This window comes from Sparus aurata, chromosome 5, assembly GCF_900880675.1.
Source record: "Sparus aurata chromosome 5, fSpaAur1.1, whole genome shotgun sequence".
NCBI lineage: Eukaryota > Metazoa > Chordata > Actinopteri > Spariformes > Sparidae > Sparus > Sparus aurata.
In genome coordinates, this window is record NC_044191.1 from 28,066,575 (window position 1) to 28,087,020 (window position 20,446).

At 43.2% G+C, this 20,446-nt stretch overlaps 2 protein-coding genes across 11 annotated transcripts in view; both read right to left on the minus strand.

The window, feature by feature from the left end:
* aopep (aminopeptidase O (putative)) overlaps positions 1–11,107 on the minus strand; it is a 78,018-nt gene extending 66,911 nt beyond the window's left edge. Inside the window, exons 1-7 of one of the 4 annotated variants that reach the window (XM_030418123.1) lie at positions 10,993–11,047; positions 10,460–10,602; positions 8,828–9,641; positions 8,333–8,502; positions 6,862–7,111; positions 5,837–6,050; positions 5,343–5,464 (exon numbers count right to left, since the gene is read on the minus strand). In XM_030418123.1, the coding sequence (XP_030273983.1) occupies positions 5,343–5,464; positions 5,837–6,050; positions 6,862–7,111; positions 8,333–8,502; positions 8,828–9,609 (1,538 nt within the window). In that variant the 5' untranslated portion in view covers positions 9,610–9,641; positions 10,460–10,602; positions 10,993–11,047. The other 3 variants (XM_030418124.1, XM_030418125.1, XM_030418126.1) reach the window with 3 other exon arrangements.
* Positions 11,108–11,902: 795 nt separating this feature from the next.
* dock8 (dedicator of cytokinesis 8) overlaps positions 11,903–20,446 on the minus strand; it is a 63,845-nt gene continuing 55,301 nt past the window's right edge. For all 7 annotated transcript variants that reach the window (XM_030416539.1, XM_030416538.1, XM_030416542.1 and 4 more), the window contains 5 exons: positions 20,038–20,274; positions 19,795–19,938; positions 18,522–18,628; positions 15,544–15,714; positions 11,903–13,749 (listed from right to left, as the gene is read on the minus strand). In XM_030416539.1, coding sequence (XP_030272399.1) covers positions 13,698–13,749; positions 15,544–15,714; positions 18,522–18,628; positions 19,795–19,938; positions 20,038–20,274 — 711 coding nt within the window. In that variant the 3' untranslated portion in view covers positions 11,903–13,697. The remainder of the gene's footprint in view (positions 13,750–15,543; positions 15,715–18,521; positions 18,629–19,794; positions 19,939–20,037; positions 20,275–20,446) is intronic.

Consider the following 20,446-nt stretch of genomic DNA (forward strand, 5'->3'; position numbering starts at 1 on the left):
GATTAATGGGTTAAAACATGCAAAACCACGGGTCTGGTCCTATTAAAGATGAAAAAGAGCTCAGGTGGCATGCTAAAAGAGCTCAAGGGCAGAGGGGGATTATCCTGCAGGGTACTAACCCCCCCCTCCGTACTTCAGCTCCCTACTTCCTCCCAACAGGGACCAATGGCCAATGTAGCTTCCTGCTAGCCCATAAACAAACAATGCAGTCAACTGAAGTCAGGCTGAAAATCCTCCAGTGCCACTTAGAGAGGTCAAGAGGTATACACCAGTCATAATTTTTACCTTGTGCCCGTGACAGTTATATGGCTGCCTAGTTTTGGCTGTACTGCAAACGGAACAAGCAGTTTAAGCACTTGATCCCCTTTCTCCCTATATCTTTGAGCAGGCACCTTCTATGAGGTGAGAGTGGGAAAAAAGAATGAAACCAAAAGGTTATGTCAGGGAAAACTGCTTCAAGAGTTCGAGAAGGAAAAAAAACTATTTTGGCAATAAGCCTGTTTGTGCAATGTCTTTGTGTTGTTCCCCTTGCAATGAGACATGCTGAGAGACTGATATGTTCAGGCATGTGTGTGGGTTCATCAGAGCCCACCATCAAGTGGTGTGGGGCGGTTCTCCCTTCCCCGTCCACAAGAACCCCAACAGAAATAATTGCACATTTATCTGGCTCAACTAAAAGTGTTGAGAACCAAAATATCAAAAACATGTTCAGTTGGAAAAAGTTCTCCAACAGAGAAACAACAGATAACAGACAAGGACAAATGATCTGTGCTGCATTCCTCTGACGTCATCCCTTCGCACTAAACACACATCCTTACACCATTATTTGAACAAAACACTCATTCATTGAAACACAAGAACAGGAATCCGCCTGTCTACAGCGTAGCAAAACAAAACCCACATCACCCACACGACTAAAAGGCACGTTTCAACACTTGTGTCATTTCTCAAACAAAATTGCGGGGAAACCACCGCTTTCTCAGGGACGTCAGACGTGTCTTCATCTGAGCACGCTGCAAACCCAGCGATGTCTGATTAGTCCTGCATACGCTTTGGGACACAGACCTCAGCTTCAAAGGACGAGAGGAAATGCCATGCCCTTCCTGTCACTCCTATTCAGAACCAAATGACGTGGTTGAGATGCAATGAGGAGATTATGTATCCAGATTAAACAGAAAGAAAAGAAAATAGTGTGAGCTAAGGCTCAACAGAAAATAAAGGCGCAACTGTAAAACTACACGTACACACACATTACTAATTATTAATGTTCAGGAAATGGTGGGAGGTCTGACCATGACTGCTCGGAACCAGCTTTAGTTCTTTTCCCATATTCTTCAATCCCTCAGGACAATGAGTCCCCTTAAACGGACTCCATATGGAAGCAACTTTAAGGGATTCCCCAACTGTGTTCACCGACTGCAACTCTTTCATCCCCCGTTTCGTTTTCTCTTATCTGAGACACCTCTCCATCACTCTTCCATACTCCTCTGTCAATGTTTAACCATTCTGTGTTTATCTTCCTCTCCCCTATCTGCTCCTGAATGTCCTAAAAGTTGTACAGAGGACACACAGCAGGGCTTCAACATAATGCTGTGTCAAAGGAGCAGAAAGAAACAGAAGAAGAGAGCAAAGATATTGTTTGTTATACAATACGCCTGTTGCAGGCTAATATGCATCTGTTGATAACTTGGACTGCAAAAGAACTCTTGGAGCCAAAGTAGAACACACGGATTATGTTAAAATATAACAGACTGATGCTCTCATTGTTACATAAAATAAACAAATATCAGTTATGTTAAATCCTATGAAGTGCTGACTAGCTTCATTCCCTGGAAGCTACATTTGCGTAAGCCTAGTATCCTTTGTTGGCGTTGGTGTGTGTGTGTGTGTGTGTGTGTGTGTGTGTGTGTGTGTGTGTGTGTGTGTGTGTGTGTGTGTGTGTGTGTGTGTAAATCAGAAAGCCCTATGGGTGCACAGTGTTAACTTGAATGCAGACCTGCCCTTACTTGACTCCTTAATCTTCGGTTTCCTGCCCTCCCTCTCCGTATCTCAGTATAAAAACTTCACGCCACTGTGAATCCTCCCGTTTCGCCTCCGCCCTCCCTCCCTTCTCTGTATCACACCACAACAGATTCATGCCTCCTTGCCACAGCTCCGCGTCTCATAGCCCCTCCACTCCTGCTGTTTCCACCAGGGCACTGCACAAAAAACTGCTTTTGGCTTCATCCCAAGCACTGGGGCCCACATACCTCCCAATCTCTAGATTAAATAGCGCCAGTCTCTGAAGTCCTTCCAGAAGCTAATGGCTTTTGTTGCTGGGAATAATCCACACATCCTCTCCCACATCCTGGGGGTCCGCTGGCCTGTCATGAACCCCGCCTTTACCCTCTTTGTCTCTTTCTCATCTCCATCTCAATCTTCCATTTTGGTTGACCTCCCCGCCTTCCTATGGCACAGGCTCTTGGTTAAGTGCGGAGGCATGCAGGACCAAACCACCCGCACTGATGGTGGATGCAGTGAGTTGACATTGGGTTGAGACCCATGCAGAGTTTTATAGGGAGTCAGTGCAGGTGCTGTCTGAAGCTTAATGAAGGCCCTAAATCTCTTCCCTGTCATCTGCAGCTAACTGGAGTCTAAGCAGCTGGGGCAAGAGGGATAAGTGCCTGGGAGTTATCCTCATAAGGGAACGAAAACATCCGTCAGGCAACAGCCACAGCAGAACAGCCTCTCTGTTAACACTTGATGTCCATTCAAAATAAATACAGCAGGGAGACAGATTTTTCACAAGATGAAGGGAAAAGTTTTCCGTAGATCAAAAGAGTGCTCTGTATTTTGGGTGAAGTAGTCAAAATAAGTATGCAAATTTAAGAACTAGATCCAGACTGTGGCCCTCTTGTCACTCTCTGTCCTTCAAAAAAATCGCTGATTGAGACCACTCTTGGCTACGACCTCAGAAATTCACGCAGAATACATATTCAGGTATGAGCTCATATCCTGTCTGGGGCGCTTTTCTCTAGGGAGGTCGCAGAGGGAGAGGGAAAAAAGGCAGACAGAGAGAAAGAGAGACTGTGGTTGTAGACCGCAGACAACTGGGACAACGTTCACTGACCACCCCAATCAGTTTACTTTATCAACACAATCTAAAAAAGGCCGGTCATTGACAGCCTTTATTTGGCATCAATTTCCAATTTTTATTTCCTTTCTATTGCTACCGGCTGGATTTCAGTCATATCTCCAGGCCCGGAATATGCCAGCTGAGAAAATATAAAACTTGATTTCCAGAGAAAAACTCTCACTAATGTAGAATGCTAGAGGCCAGGACTTAAGAGCTATCGACCGTACCATGTCGGGAGTGGAAAAGAGAAAAATAGGACACAATGAGGGGTTAAGAAGAAGTGACATTACTGATTCTCAGGATAGAAAACAGGAGAGAGTAAGGTAATAAAAGGGGGATAAATATGGAACAGGAGTGGAGGGGAAAAAATCTAGAGGGGAGCATGGATAGAACAAAGACATACACAGAGAATTATCTATAGTGCGTAGGACAGTGAATCTGTCAGCCTGTGGCTTTTAGCCCACCCGTCTGCCTCCAGACCTCCACTCATACTGCACACAAACATAGATACATAAATACACACAGGTCCAACGTGGAGCAGAAAGCCTGCAGACCACCTGAAGCCTCTTGTGGAAAAGAGATACAACACAGCAGGCTACTGACAGACTCGCTGAGTCAGTGATACTGTGCCCAGACAAGGGGTTAGCCACCTCTCTCACCAAGACGGTCAGGGTTTGGGGTTAGGGGTTTGGTGTCTCTAAGGGTAGGTTAAATGAACTAAAGAAAAAGGAAGTTGGAGGAGGGAGAAATACAACTTGACTGACTTGGCTGAGAGTATCAACTTCATAGCTAAAGTGTTACATGAATAATAAATGTGTTTAAATAAGACATCAACAGGTTAAGATGAGATGTGGTGCAAATTCATTACAGAAAGTAAGCTGTTTGGGACGGAAAAAGGGATGATGGTCTTGGACAGAGGATGGCGGATGGGAGGAGTACCATTTTGGAAAAGGCATGAATGGATTGAGGGATTAGAAAAAGTGATGATAAGTAGAGGGTTAATGATGGGCCAATTAAAGAAGATAGAAACAGTGTATGGAAAAGGGTTTAAGTAGAGGTTGTAGATTCTTTTGTCTGCCAACTCTTGTCTGCGACATTTTGTCTGGCTTTAATAGAGTGCTGCTTGAGTATCTTAACGTTAATTTTCATGCTAAAAAAAAAAAAAGCATTTAACAGAGGCAGGACAGAAGATAAATTCTGCAGGCTAATTTTGAAAGTGGTAATGTTAGTAAAAAAAATAAGAAAAGGAGGGATGACAGGTGACTGACTGAATATAGAGGGAGTTACGGTTCATCTCTTTAATTCTTTAATAAAAGACATCCAATGTGAAAGATCACCACAAAGAAGATGAGACAGACTGAGGGGGGTTTGAAACGGGAAGAATGTCATTAATCATGAAACCCAGACAACCAAACCAGAAGCAGCAGGGTAAAGTTATTGGGTTTTTTTTTTTTTTTTAGTGCTGGCTGTAGCTTTCTCATGTGGCAAATCCTTGATGTTCTGTTTCTTTACAACGTGTATCGTCCAGAAATTGGCCTGACTACAGTTAAAATACTAAGTGATGCCTGCAGAACTTTAAAGCAGCTTTATTCTTTTTTTTTTAAATTAAAAGTTGGTCACTATTTTGTAATGTGAAAGAAGTTTTTTAATGTACTGTCACCAGTGATGGAGAGTTTTAGCATTGTTTGTAACTTTGCTTTGGGATTTTTACAGCCCATAACTAAACTGTTGGCTCTCATAGCTCGTATCAGCGTTGTTTCCAGACGCATCAGGCAGTTTTCTTCAAACAAAGCTCTAAGAACCCATTGTGCACGAACCGCAATCAGCCAATTGACTGTTACTAGTTGTTGAACTTACAGGAGCATTTAATGGTATTGAACAAGATATGGGGAGTTAATGTAAGACTTAAAGTAGGCCCGTTAAATGAACTGAGGTAAACATAACTCCAAATATATCTAATATATGTTACTCTGTTTCTCTGTGTTGTTTTCACAACCTGTTTCTGCTGCCCCAGAGGGTACAAAGAAAAGTTACTGTGGGTTTAAATATTCAGCAAACACTTTGAAATCTATACTGTTTATTCATTGCACGCCTAATATGCAAAATACCTCCATCCAAGATCTGCTTTACTCACAAAATGTTTAACTTTCAAGCCTGGTCTCTGGTCACCAGTATTTTGCCCAATCCACACCTTCCTCATTCCACTAAAAGACGTGGGTGTCATTACCTGGCCATGCCCAGACTGGAGAACCCTGCTGGGACGATGAGAACATCAAGGCGGGAAAAGGGGTGAACGCCCAGAACAGTGTGGGCTGCTGCCAAACATCGAGGCAGCAGCTTGAGGACTCTCTGTAAAAGGAAAGCAACAAGTTTCAAAACAACTGACGGCTTTACTATTTTAAGTACTACTTGAATCAAATGTTTGTATATTGATACAGATGGGTAGGACATAGTTTATCAGTACATATAATGAATACGCATTTCAACTTCAACTGAATTAATACTTATAAATGTAGTTAGAAATTTCGACTTTAGAGCATAAGAAATTGTTTGAGTGGCCCTCTTGTGATACAGTCTCAGTTGTTGTCAGATTTTGCCAAGAGACAGCCGTTGTAAACCTCTGGAATACTGATACAAGCACTTTACTGCGACTAAACTTCCATTCTGATAATATGGAATAAAATTAGCTCAAGTCTCAGTGGCTTTTTGTCAAAACTCCACCTGGGCCTTGTGCAGCAAGCAGACGGGGCCAAACACACGGTGTGGAATCACCCGCTGGGACCTCGCCGACCGCTCAGTAAATCGGCAAGGGTAGTCGCCATGGGAACAAGAGATGCCGTCATCCACCATGCCTGAATAATCAGTTACAGAGAGCCCCACGTCCTCAAGGGAAGAGTAACAGAATGCAGAGTCTGAGCGGGTGGTCTGGTCTTCTCTGTAGCAGATTAAAACAGGGTGGAAGACGTTTATTCCGCGGTTAATAACAACAATTTTATTAATTTTCATATTGAAAGAATATACAGATGTTGAGTTGGTGAACAAAATATGGCACAGTGTGTCCCTCTCCCTGTGCTAAGCACGGAAAGGAAAGTAGTGGAAATATGGAATATATACGTCACAATGGCAAACCACAGCGATCCCAAAAATATCTAGGTGCCGACATGCAATCTCATTCACTCTAAATCCAATATCCAGCACTAACTCCATCCCCGGCATCAGAACCGTTCCAAAGGCATCGGGCGGCGTCCAAGTTTCCTTCGAGTCATTCACTGAAAATAAAGGCCTTCCTTGTAGCGGGAGATTCCTGGGGCCTGCAGCAGGCTACAGCTGGGCTGCTGCTGGAGGAAAACCATGAGGGGAGGAGAAGGATTACTGGAAACCACGGGCAGACCTGCCAACCTGCTGGCCAGAGAGGGAGACCCCAACCCAACCCTGCCCTACCCACAGCAAGCAAACCCTCTCTAATGCCCCAACCTCCACTCTATATCCTGTACCTCTTTAAATTTATGTCAATTTTAGTTTTTTTTGGTCTTGAATCATTTCTGCTGGGCAGTGTACTATGGTGCGAGCTCTAATGTACTTGTCATAAAACCTGATTAAGTGCTGCACCCTATCCATCACCCAAACCTCACCTACACCATTTTTGGTATGGCGAAAGGAAAGTTTCACCATGGAATGTTAAAGAGCCAGACGTGGGTTAATAACAGTCTGGAGAAGAAAAGAACACAGGAAAAATAATAAAATACCTGCCAGTCTGGAATGGAGTGCCCTTTACTACGTCCCCGGTGGAGCTTCCAAGTCCAAGCTCAGCCTCAGTCCGTTCCCCAGGTCCAGCCCCAGGTTTGGCTGTCTTACCACAATCCGTCCTGTCGCTCACCCCTTCCTCCAGTTCTGGGGGAATTTCTGCTGTCACTTGTCGCCAGTGGCCCACTGCCAAGGTGAATGTGGAGGCGGGCATGGGCATAGTGACGTAGTAATTCCACATTAAATAATCTACTGAGAGTAGAGGAAGGGGAGGACAGAAAGGACAAAAATGTCAAAGGTAAGAACTCGGCCCCTTGATAGACATCTTTTGGGTACGCCTTATACAAGCCGGTCTCAGACTCTGATGTTGTTGCTTTTGGAAAGGCCAGATCTGTATTCTACCACATCCTGGCTGACTGATTTAATGTCCTCCCTGTTGTTAGAAAAGGTGAAATGTTCCTCAAGAGGTTCATCTGCCAATAGATGATTTCGGCAAGAGATGATGGCCTATTATCTCAAATGTAAATACTCTTTCCTCTCCTGACCCCATCTGTTTCTAAATTCATCCATTCTTTAGAAGCACCTTGAACGTCCTTACCTATTTTACTTCATTTAATTTACTTATAAATGTGTCTCGACTTATTTTTTCTATTTAGAGTTTAGTATCAGTTCATTTTCTTCTTTCTCTGGCTCCATTTTACGGTTTGGGATAGTTGAGGGATTAGAGGTGTTGAAGTGCTATTTTATGTTTCTGTTTTAACACACCAAAATAGGGTAAAATGATTTTTCTACACAGATTTATACTTTGTATCTGAAATTTGTACAACAACAACAGTTTCCAATAAACTTTAGTTAAGATAACAAAGAGAGCACTGAGAGAAATTAAGGAAGGGTTTAACTTTACTATTCAGTCTGATTTCTAGTTCAAGTTAGATATTTTTGTTTGTTTTTAACAGTCTTTACAGTCAATAAAGAGCAACGTGTCTTTTATGCACAGTTGTACAACCTGTACTGCTGCATTAATCTCATACATACATATCCGTCTTTTCAGCGTTTCTCTGTTGTTATTTTCATTCCAGATCCCTATAATACCAAAATCATACATTTTTAATACCTTACATGTCGCTCTACAATCCCTTTTTCATTTGACAAAATAAACCAAGTCCCATAAGTGCATCAATGTTTCATGCTGTCTTAACGGAAGCAGCTGTGCAAGAACTTCGCCCAAATGCAGTTAACAATTGGTTAAGTAAACAAGCCTAAATAGATTTATAACCAAGCATTTAATGCCAACTCAATACTTGATATTACAGACAGATTTACTCAGACAGAAGTGTCTCGGTCCAATACTCGGCCCCACTTACAATTCAGTAAAATGTACTTGAATTATTAAATGAATAGTCAACAAAGAAAAATAAACATTTTCTAATCAAGGGTCTAAAGATGAAAGGTGTTGTATGCCGGTATGCTTACGTGTGTGCCCGTCCTCAAAAGGTACACTCTGCTCCTCCCCACTCATCAAAACCACACACTCACTGGGGGCCCGTACTGTCGCCTGCCATGTTGACATGGCAACAGGCGGCTCCTGGCAGGGGAAGAGGGCTCGATTGTTGATGGGAGAGCCGGCAGTGTAAACACACACCCTGGAAGGGTAAACAATGGTAAACTATAAACAACCCCTCATTTCAATACTCAAAGGATTCACCAAATGCACAGGCACACACACAATAAGAGCATCCACACACAGAGCAGACTACACCAGCCTAAGGCGTGTTTGTGTGAATTAATGAATGAGAATTATTCTATTCTTACATGGCAAGCTCGGAATATTATACTGTAATTCGAGGAGCAGAAATCAGAGCAGATGTGCTGCCAGTTGCCAGTTTTAAAATCTCTAAAGAGAGTCTAGTCGTACTATGAAACCACTGTTCTGTGGAATGATTTGATCCATTTGCTCCTGAGACAAACCTGTTGTCCTGGTCTTGTGTCCATCTCACAGAGCCACCTGTTGGCCTCGTCTCATAGCAGATCCTGAGGGCGCGAGGAAACTCCTGAGGTGACACCACCCCTTTCTTCCTCACCTGTAAACTCCATCGGTCTCTATAAAAATGCAGTGAGCTGCCATCCTGAGCACCAGGGGCCCGGCTACACGATGAAAAGAGCTGGTGCTTCTGCCTCCATCGGCTAGAGGCCATAGAGATAAGGTTCTGAGTAAATGCTGCTTGTGAGTTCACTGAACCCACCCCTGACCTTTCTGGTGAGACGCCAGACGTGGCTGACATAGAGGTGAAGTCCACCTCTTCGACCTTTGAAACATCAAGGTCACAACAGTCCAGCACCAAAGTGAAATCATCCTCACTGGTGGTTTCCCACAAATGCGAAGACTGAATATTTCCAGTTTCAGATGCAACTTCAGCTCTGTGTCTTTCTCCAGCTCCAAACATCTCCTCCATCCTCGCTGGAGTCTTCCCAAGCCCTTTTGCACCCTTCTCCACTGTATCCTCATCCTTAAGTCTACCTCCGGCCCTTTCCTGAGTCCGTCCAGCTCCCTCACCAGCTCCAGGTCCAACGTCATCCTCAGTTTCACCTCCAGAGCAAGGCTCCAGGAACAGAACGACACTACCACTGATGACCTTCCTGCCAAAATGAACGGTCAGGTCGAGCACATAATGTCTGACAAGTATGTGGTTAGTATTGGCTCGGAGTGGAAGGTCATCCGTGTCAGGGTTCAGGTCCCCGTCTGGCTCCATGTCACACAAACGACGTCAGAGGATGGCTACCCCTTGGAGACAAAAATAGAGCTTTATTAATGTATGTTGTTTGAGTTACAAACTTTTTATTTATCATAGGATAACTGAGTTTAAGACAAAACTATGAGATGATATTCTACAGCCTCCTGTGGGCTGAAGTACGTACTTTATCCTGTAAATAAAGTGTCACAGCGATGGGGCCAAATCTGTCAACGTCTGTATGCTCGACTTTAACTCAGACTTAAGCGTCAAACTCCCTCTATTGACACATACCGCAAATGTTGCCAAACAGGAAAACAGTTAAGCGATGCCATTTTGATTTGTGTTATGAGAGCAGTAATAGCAAAGCGCCTCAGCCCCAGCCAGCGACGGGGAGAGCTAAATGTCTGCAGTAGCGTACTCTGAATTAAAAGCTCTCCTGCTGTCCATGAGAGTTTGTGCCGTCACAATCCCTCCTTTTAGCCTGCTTTGGGGCACGGAGGAGGCTTGGCAAGACAGAGGTGCAATTACCATTTACAGCAGGAAATCCTCAGAGGTTATTCAGTGCAGGAGTGTATTCATAAAAGTATGAGCCCCTAAAAACAGAGAGATATAACTACAGTGATGGGAAGAGGCAGGAAAGCCATAACATCTTAAATTTACTGTAAGAGGTTGGCTGAAAACGGCCATCTCCCACCTATACGGCCTGAGGTGAGTAACGCACTCTTCAACGTCAACTTGTGACTATCTCCATTGTATTTCTGCATACGGTTATAATTCAATAACAAAAGAGTGGAAAGCTTTTAAATGGGTTGCAAAGGGCTGAGGGGAATTAATATAGAGATTAAACAGATAAAGGTCATTAACTTACTGAAAGATCCCAGTGACAGGTCAGGGCGCATACTGTGTCCTTGCAGGCAAAACAGGTAAGAGCTTGCCTCGGACCAGAGAGAGGATCATACACTCACAGCAGCTTAAGGTCAGACTTCATCTTTGTTTGACTTTTATTACAGGCTATAGGGCAAGAGCAGAAATTCACATAAACCTCCAAAGTGATGGTTCACGCACACTTAAGTCGTGTGACAAGTCAGGACACATTTAAGACCACACAAACAGACGAGTCGTCTCCGGGTTTAAACGTTACGCTCGTGTGAAGTTTGCTAACCGACCGTTAGTTTGTAGTGAGAGACTTCGGGCTAACTTTTCCATCACAGGTCTGCTCTCTGTCATTTTACAAACAACACGCACGAAACTAAAGCAGCGCTACGGCCAGAAATAAACCAGCTCCACTGAAGCTGACGGTGTGTTTAGCGACATGTCAGAAACAACTGTGTGTAATGTACACCGCCGGATAAGTCTATGACCACTAGCACTCGCTTGTTGTGAATGAAATCTCAGACCAACCTGCTGTATCCAGGCTGTATCCTGCTTTTCGACGACGCGTGGTGATGACGTCGACGAAGACGCGACGGCAGCAGATTGTAGTTTTTCTTCCACCTGGTTCTTCCCGCCTTTTCTGTATACTTTTGTTTACTTCTATACCCGGATTTATTGTGGTAAACATACATTTAGTAGACGTTCAACAGATCCATTTCATTTGTATTGATGATAAGAAGCCAAAGTAGCTGTTTGGTCTGTAATTATCAAAGCTGGAAAACATTTTTTTATAAAAAATTTAAAAAATTTATATTGTTTGATGAACACCCGAATTTCAGCTGTGAGGTATCAATAAAGATTTATTTTGTTTAAATTTAAATAAAAAATTGTAACAATCATATTTAAATCAGAAAACTTTAACCATTACATGTGGATAAAAAGTCTGCAAATATTAATTTAATCACCAAGGAGGTTGTGTTCACCCTTTTCCTTTTCTTTGTTGGTTGGTTTGTCAACAGAATTACACAAAAGCTACAGTACAGATTTGTATGAAACCTGGACCAAGGATGGGTTTCAGCCCAGAATGGACCCCATTAACTCTCCGTGTCAATCCGGACAAAACAATTAATCAAGGAAGGTTTTATTGTTTTATTGTAAGATAGGGTGTTTTTCAGTGTTTTCAGTCATTTCTCAGGGGATAACGCAAGGATCTTGATGCAAAAAAAAAAATCAGGCGTATTCAAGTGGTATCTTTAAGTAGGTACAAAAGGAGACCCTGGGTTTGTTTACTCTACTGAGTGCCATTCTAGTTAATTAATTACAAAGAATGAAGTGATGCAATAATAATGATAATAATAATAATTTTCTAAAGGGTCTTTTAATATTTAACCAGTTAAAGTCAAAGTAAAAAACAGTAATCAAACACAGCCACGACAAATGTGCATATATTAAGTTTTATTCAGGTGCTTCAACAGCATCGTTTGCATGATGAGTTAGAATTCCACATTTAATAAAACACAAGTATGAACATAAAAAATGATGGATAAAGAAACACGAACGCAGTCTCCAGTGGTTGAATGCCACTAAAATATCTTATAACAACAACTCTCAGCAATATGTCTCGCATGTATTAAAAAAATAGGTATACATTTAATTTCTCACAATTAATACACACGCTGTATAACTTTCATCTTATTTAGCCACTTTAAAAACATTCAACAGTTTATAAATAAGAGATGTACCTGGAAACAGAGGGTATGTGAGTATTAATAATGTACTAAAAAAAAAATGTATACCCACTTTTGAAATGCCAAGCATATTTACATTACTGAAATACAGTACGCGCTGCAACAGAACAACAATGAATTGAACTGTCTCATGGATGTCAAATAAAATCAGATTGTCACTGTTTAACACTGCAAAGCAGCAGTAAATGTCTCCTCTGGAATGTATTCTGAAATACGGAGTAAACATAATTCACACAGCAAAGCACCGCTGTGTGGAGTGACTTCTCAAACTATTTCATGTCCAGTTAGGTATCTCAGTCCCTAGGTACACAAGGAATTAAATTTGGCACTGTGTGTATTGTCGGTCTATTTACAAACAGGTACAGGAAACGACTGCAGACATACACGGATTGTTACAGTACACTCAGTCACTGAATCCTGCCTACAAGCTAATGTCATCATTGCTATTATTTATCGTCTAAAAATACATTTCCGTAAAATAAAATGCAAAACATTTTTTTCATACCTTTGTAAACATGTTTGTAACTATCTGATGTGACACCTCGGCTATATTCAAAATGCGGATTTTAGACATAAGCCAGGTGTAATTTGTCGGTCTGCCTCCTGTGGAATCACATCATACTCAAGTTAGACTCTTAGTTAGCTACGTGGCCAGGTGCTGTATGTCTAACAATAATAAGACAAGAATGGCCTTAAGAGTTAAAAAAAAAAAAAAAATGAGAGAAATTGTGTCTATTTTTCCAGTGCACAAATTCATCCGTACTTTTGCTTCTCTAACTGGCACATGTCACGCACAGACGTCCGGAGTGGAATTTCAAAGGCCGTTTTCGCAACAAAGCAGACTTATCTGTGATCACAGAGTACAAAGTGACTTCAGTATGGCACCAAAATCTTCTACTCTGAACAATATCTAAATAAACACACATCCATTCACACATTTACATACACGCAGAACACTAGCAGTATTGGCACGCGTATGGGCCCTGGGCCGGCAACGGACCTCAGAGAGGAACTCTAAGTCTGCTTCTAAACCAACCCAGTGGAAATGTTTGCAGCATCATTAGGACTTGCAGTTATCTAAAAAAAAAAAAAAAAAAAAAGGAAATCGACAGAGCTGAAAGCTTCTGAAGACTTTACAGTGAAATGCTCTCTAAGCTACACTTCGCTTTAGATTCCTGCCTCCCTACTGCTATGTGCTCACTCTCCTTTCGCCTCCTGTAACCAACAAACCGTGAAATCATAAAAGTGGACATGCAGCAGGCGTTTATTAACACTGCTGGACTGTTGAGAAACTGTGAGTTTTCCATTGTAGACACAATGTCGTACTCCAGCGCAGGGGAACGCGGGGTTATCACCAGCAGTTCCTTTCCTCATCCTCTCAGTTCCTCTCCTGGTTGTGTGACAGCCTCCCCTTCCTCTCCGTATAGCGCACGCTCTCTCTCTCTCTCTCTCTCTCTCTCTCTCTCTCAGGCGAGTCGTAGCATCTCAGGGGTTTTCCTCCTGAGCTCGGCGGAAACTTAGACGTTTGAAGGAGTCCCTGTTAGAGGGAGAGGACGGTGGGTGAGGGAAGAGGGGGAAAAGACAGAAACAAAAGACAAGGAATGATGTGATGATGATTATCAGGAGGAGGAGTTACAGTTTAAGGCAGGTAGAGTTGAGATGTCAGGTGTCAAGTGTCTTGTAATAGGGTGAATGGCGTCTCTGTCTCAGCCACATCGCCCCCCCTAATACTTGTTTCCGCACTATGCAACTTCAAGGTGAGTGTAGGATCACAGCGTTACATACGTGTTTACTTCAAGATGCAAGTTTTCGACTGTTATGACGTAATGAGTTTTTTTCGTAGTTAGCAGCAACATTACGCCTGACTAACTCTTAGGGACCTGGGATTTGTGTTTACAACAGTGATGTTGCACTCAGAAACTGTGGGGGTCGCCACATCACACAAAATACCAATTTCTACATAATGTAACATTATGGTTATAAGATAAACACGTTTGATCATGAAAGCACTTCTTCGCCAACATGGAGCCAGTTCCTTTCAAGTTCACGTGACACATTTTGAACTGTTCGGAGCAATTCTAGCAAAACAACATTAGTTTTTCTTCACCTGAAGCGGGAGACTTGACAGCATTGCTAGGCATGCCATATTCTATAGCAGACTTATTCAGCTACTGTTTAAAAAAGGGTCAAATGGTAAATGGACTTGCATTTCTATGACACTTTTCCAGGCTACTGACTGCTCAAAGTGCTTTACAACGCATGTCACATTCACACACAATATCCAAAAACTGATGGAAGAGGCTGCCATGCAAGGTGCCGAGCTGCTCATCAGGAGAAAGAGTCTCAAGAGTGCTTCGACGTGCAGCCGGGGGAGCCGGGTATTGGAACCAATGACCCTCCGATTACTGGACGTCTCACTCTACCTCCTACGGGGCTGAACTTTTGCACTTTTTATTTCATTTGTTTTCCCTCGCTTTTTTTATTAGGTTTTCAACTGAAAAAGGGTCATTATATGTACAAAAGCGCAGGAAAAAAACAATGTACCCTTTTAATATTAGGAGTTAGTTGTCAGTTTGAGTCTCATAAATTCCCTCCGCTTGAACAGCCTGGGTCAAAACATTTTAATAAAATAGGAGTGTTTTTGTGCTTAGCAGCAGACATTACGAATGAATGAGCTTAAAAAGCCTACTGACAAAATAACTAAAGGGCTGGAATGAGGTCATTGAAGGGACAAATTCTGCCCACTGGCAGCCAGTTGAACAGGTCTGTTCTATAGGTTGGAAAGAAAGGTTGGAGAGGGCACTTTGTCTTGCACATAATGGTCTTCTGCGTCTCCTTATCATTTATGGTTAGTTGGTTCATTCTTGCTTTTTGGGTGAGAACAAATATCCGTAATAGCAGAACAAAAGCTCACAGGTAATCAATGTGATCTACCACCTTGCCAGCGTTTACTTTCTGTTGTACATACTGCAACGGCCTCCTCTGAACACACATCCTTGACGACAATGGTTTCACAAAGATAGCACCAAGAATTCTGAACAGAACCGACTCGGAAACCTAATTGTGTGGAAGAGGGCTATCAGTGAGCGAGGCGTCTTTAGTAATACATGGTTGCAATTTGGCCCTGGCATTGGTCCAACACTCAATCTGTGTCCTGTGGCTCCGCTTCAGCTTTCAATATTGGTAGAGGTGACACGGACAGAGTGAATGGATCTCTGCTCAATTCCATTTGTTCTCACTTTCCTTTGCAATCATACGGAGTGATGAAAAGATCAATGATGTGTCTCTTGTCCAAGCAGTATTGGCTGTTTGACCCGGTGGGCCTGTTTACCTGTTCTCCAGCCGAGGCCTGATGATGGGTTTATACAGCTCGGGAATCTTCCTCTCCAGCATCGGCCTCAGGCTCTCTCTCAGGCGGTTGTAGTTCTTCTTCAGCTCCTGCTGGTACTCTTTCTGGTCAAACGTGATCAGGTGCTTGTTCTTCTCAACGGCCTCACCACACCTGCAGGACAGAGAGCAGAGCGGCGGCTGAAATAAGTTTTATATAATATTGCATTTTCTTAAATGACATTGCATGTGAGTTGAATGTACTCCTTGACCTTCTTCAATGTAATACACTCAAGCTGAAGTACAGCCTGGACGGTGCTTCTATGCAAACCAATCTTGCGGTAATCCTCTCCATGTCCTCAAGCCTTCAGAAATGCACTGCACTGTTTCATGCTAACAACATCCTGTACCTACTTGACATAAATTGGACTCCTTTGCATGAGAGAAGTCCAAATGAATTAACAATGTACTTGACTGCAAGGAACTCCTATATGCCTATTAGACCTTTCCAAGTACCTCAGCTTAGGATGCAAGCTAAACTGCGAATGACCCACAAGGCTGTTTCGAAACGCAGTTAGAAGGAGCGGCAGAGGTAAAACTCCAAATCACTAAATGACTAACGAATGAAAAAGGAAAATGCCTCATGGTAAAGGAGAGCGCCGCAGGATTGGAGCTGAACAAAGAGCAGACAGCAGGTATGGGGTCCCTCCGCGGTCCTCTATCATGACATGTATAATGGCCAACATACAGAGCAGCCTGCAGGAAATCAGAGAGACTTGGGTGATTGCTAGCACATGTCTGGGTTTATCTCTTAGCTTTTTAATGAGGGTAATATGGAAACTGCAATTGTTGTGTAACAGTGTACAGTAAATACTCTGGGCGAAGAGCGTTAAGGACAGCTCACAAGGGGAAAACATCTACTTGATGTGTTGCCCTCTATCTGACAGCTTGGTTTGGAAAGAATGTTTCATCATTTAGATATCTAAATAAAGCAGTCGTATTTGCAACATCGCCTCCTGGTTTTCCAAGCCAAATTTAAAAACAACAACCTATGGTCATCTCATGTCAGTTCCTGGAGGTAGATAATCCGAAAAAACAAACACTCCAAACATTCCTCACTTTACGCCTAAAACTCCTAGACACGATGTTTTTAAAATGCCAACAACAAACAAGTAGGACTAAATGGCAATATGTAAGAATTTTAGTTTAAAACATTCAAAAATAAGAAATAACTGTTCTGACACTATGACGTCTTCGTATTGTGTTGCAGAGATAGCTACTGAAGCTAGTATGCTAACCAGCTAGCTCTGGTCCGTTCCAGTCTAAAGCACCTATGTCAACAGTGTAAGCAGCCACATTCTTAAATTGTTTTAAGTTCCTAGCCCAAACAACCTGAAGCTCCTCTCTCCCACAGAAAAAACTGCTCCTGAAACGCTCCGTCAGTAGTCTCGCCTTTAATTCCGTGACTTTGTGACATCACACTATGTCACAGAGCCACACATTTGCATAATTTATGACTTGGCATTTAATATTTCAGCCCAGCTTCTTGGTTGTTGTCAGTGGTGCTGGGTCAGGCATGTTTTAGCTGACCAATCAGAGGAGACTAAGTATGTTGGAAGAGACAGGTGCTAAAAAGGGCGTTTGAGACAGAGGGGAGCTGGACAGAATGAGAAAACCAATTAGGTTTTTTGAGCACTAGCGCATGTAAACCCATTCTAGTAGTGAGCCAAAATAAAACTAGGAAAATTAGCGTACATCTCCTTGAATGATTCCAGGCGAATCATAGTGGAAAGCCAACAAAAAAAGCTATCAAGTTTTAATTTTACATGCAAGTAGAAATGTATGTGATATGATGCATAGACACACAAAACAGTTCATTGCAAAGAACCATATAGTGTATAATGAAAGAGTATTCTTGCGGCCCTACCATGAACTTTAAAGTGCATCTGTTCATAGTAACGAGTAAGCACTTAAAAAGCAGTATGTGTTGCATAGCGGGCCTGATGTTTAAGAATGACGATAGAGATTTCATCCAGTGGGGTGAAACAACACTGTCAAGAAGATTGGCATACAAAGGGTCAAGTGCCAGCTCACCTTGAATTAGGATAGAAAATAAACCTCTCTGAAATTACAGTAAATATTTGCCGACCTGCTTGTAGCAATCAAGGCGGCTGGAATGTGACATGGGGGTTAGAAAATGAAAACCACCTTTTGGAGGCAAACAGAACGTGCCCATGAGAGGAGTAGGGGACATAAATACAACGACACACTTCTCTGGCACAAAAATCAGCATATCCTCAGACACACTGCTGTGGGTAGGGTTGGTTGAAATTACGCTCTCAATGTAATCAAAATATAATTAAACTCTTGGGAACAATAAACCTTTGCAATTCCGGAAAAAAAAGTGTTTAGTGATATTACGATGAGGAATATCTTCCATCGTCGTATGGCAAATAAAAAAAAATATCCTTCGTCCCAACGGGTTGTATTATTTCCTCTTACTGTACCTGTTTGGTTTCTTTAACTACCACTTGGTATGCAATTTGGAGGAGCTTATCTCTTCCATCTCTTCATCTTGACTGACTCTCTGCTTAAACAGCAGGATATCAGTCTCCTTCAGTCACACTCTGAAGCTCCCTTTTATCTTCTTACACTGACACCAGATTGGTGTATACATAGAGCATCCCGGAGAAGACTCTCACTCCTTCTGAGCCTCACAAAGATACAGAATTTTCTCCTTAGAAATCTCTTTGAAGTATCGATTTATACTTCCACCTACTGAGCCACTGCCAGCCACCAGGAACAATAGAGAGGAGCAGAAATGCAAATTCAAGTAAAATAGTTGGTGAACTACATGAGCTTCATGGCTCGCCGGGAAAGTTCTTGTTTTTCTGGATTCTTGCGGTGTTGTCCCTCATTTTTGCATGACTTTGGTGCAGTGCGTATAGCCGGCCAGGTGGCTCTGCTTTGATCGCATCTTACCTCATTATAAACTCTTTGAAACACAGGCGCAGCTTATTGTGGTGACGGAAGAGCTTCGGGTCCGCTGGGATCTCATTCAGGAAGACCTGCGCCACCTCCAACGGGCCCTACAACGGAGGGAGAGGAGGGCGGGGAGAGGAGGGAAGGGACAAAAAACAAAGACACAGAGTTAGGGAGACAAAGACAGAGAAAGCACAAACAGAGCGGAGGAAGGAAAGAGAGGAGGTAAGAGAGGAAGCGTTTGAGAGTGTATGCACAAAGGAGGGATGAGAATGCCCCTCATTCAGACGAGGGGAAATGGCTTCCGAGCTGAATGCCTAATGCAGCGAAGGGGGCCGAGAGAGCCGGACTGGAACATGAGGAAGATATCAGATCAGAGCCATGATTAGCTTCCTGCATGGCTAATGTCACTAGTAACCCAGCATACACACGCCATTTGGCTCCCATTTGCCCAGTAAGAGATCTTGTTATCCCAACTTATATTCATCATAAAACCACAGCGCGCTCGCACAGCGTCTGCATCACGACAGGCACAGTTAAACAGCTCTGATTAGCATCATAAACGCATTGGGCCTCAGTCCTCGGTCTGAGCCGCAGACCCACACGCAGAAGCCCGGCCTCCTGCCGCTGATTACAGTCAAGAGTTATGTGTTTACGGAGCTGCTGAGCATTAGCCTTGTGTATACAACCATCAGGTCGATGCGAGGGACCTGTCAGATTAGACACTGGGAGATAAAGCATAGGGGAAGCGAGCGGAGACGCTGTAGCTAGCTTCATCATTACTCCACCATTCACCATGCTGGCAGGACCTGGAAGCTATCAGATCAAAGAGACCTCCGGTTCGGCGTGCCGTGCGGCGGAGACATGAAAGGAAGAGGGGCCATGAATTGACGTTTTAACTAAATCAGGGGAAAAGCAAAGGAAGGATTAGGGTTATGGATGGGGTGAAGGCTTTGATGTGTGATCACTGTCATGTCTCCCACCTGCACTCTGCGACTACAATGGGAACTGTAAATGTGATAAGATAAATAAAGGGTAAATTATTCTGGTTTATTTTCCCCATGCACATTAAGAAGAAACACTCAGGGGGACAAAAGGGGGGGGGGGGGTTCTACATATGACACAGAGAGCAATGATTCTGAGGGAGCAGCCATCATTTGGTTAAACATGAAGTAAGTGATCATTTCAGCTATAATAGGGGCTGACAGAAGTGTAAAATAGAAGCAGAGCCTTCCCCCTCCCCCTCCCCCTCCTCCTCCCCCTCCTTTCTTACCTGGTTAACAGTGGTGCCCACAGATCCTTGCAGCAGCATCTGTAGCATCTTAGCATCAGGCTGCTCTCTGTGTGTGGCGACTGCTAGCTCTCTAGTCTTCTTCTGCATGTCCTCGATGGCCACCTCAATGGGAGTCAGGTCAAACTGGAAACCGAAAAAAACAACAAGGTACACGTTTGCCGCTGCAGTCAACAAGCGTCATACCTGGTGAAAGCGGTCTTCAAAGCCGCAACGTGATCTCACCTCCTCTTTCTGGATGACATTGATGCGAGTCTTGACGTAGGGGAAGGCGTGCATGGTGGTGAGGATGGTCTTCCTCTTGTACTGCTCGTTGAGTTCACCCCGGGGGCGCCCGCTCTTGGTGAATGGTGTGGTGTACATGAAGCGCCGCAGGTTGAAGTTCTTCTCAAAGTTTGTCATCCGGTCTTTCATCTCGTAGTCATCAAAGAAGGGCTCCACGTAGGTGATCTGGATGTATGCCTGGTGAGGAGCGGTGGAGATTACCGTTTGATTCTTGCAACGCAGCAGACGTATATCTTGAAAATGCATTTTGCACAAGCTCGCTTTTTTATGCATTACTTTAAAAGTGTCTTTGTTTCAGCATACATTTAAAAAGGTATGTTCTGTACATAGTCTACACACTGTACCCTTA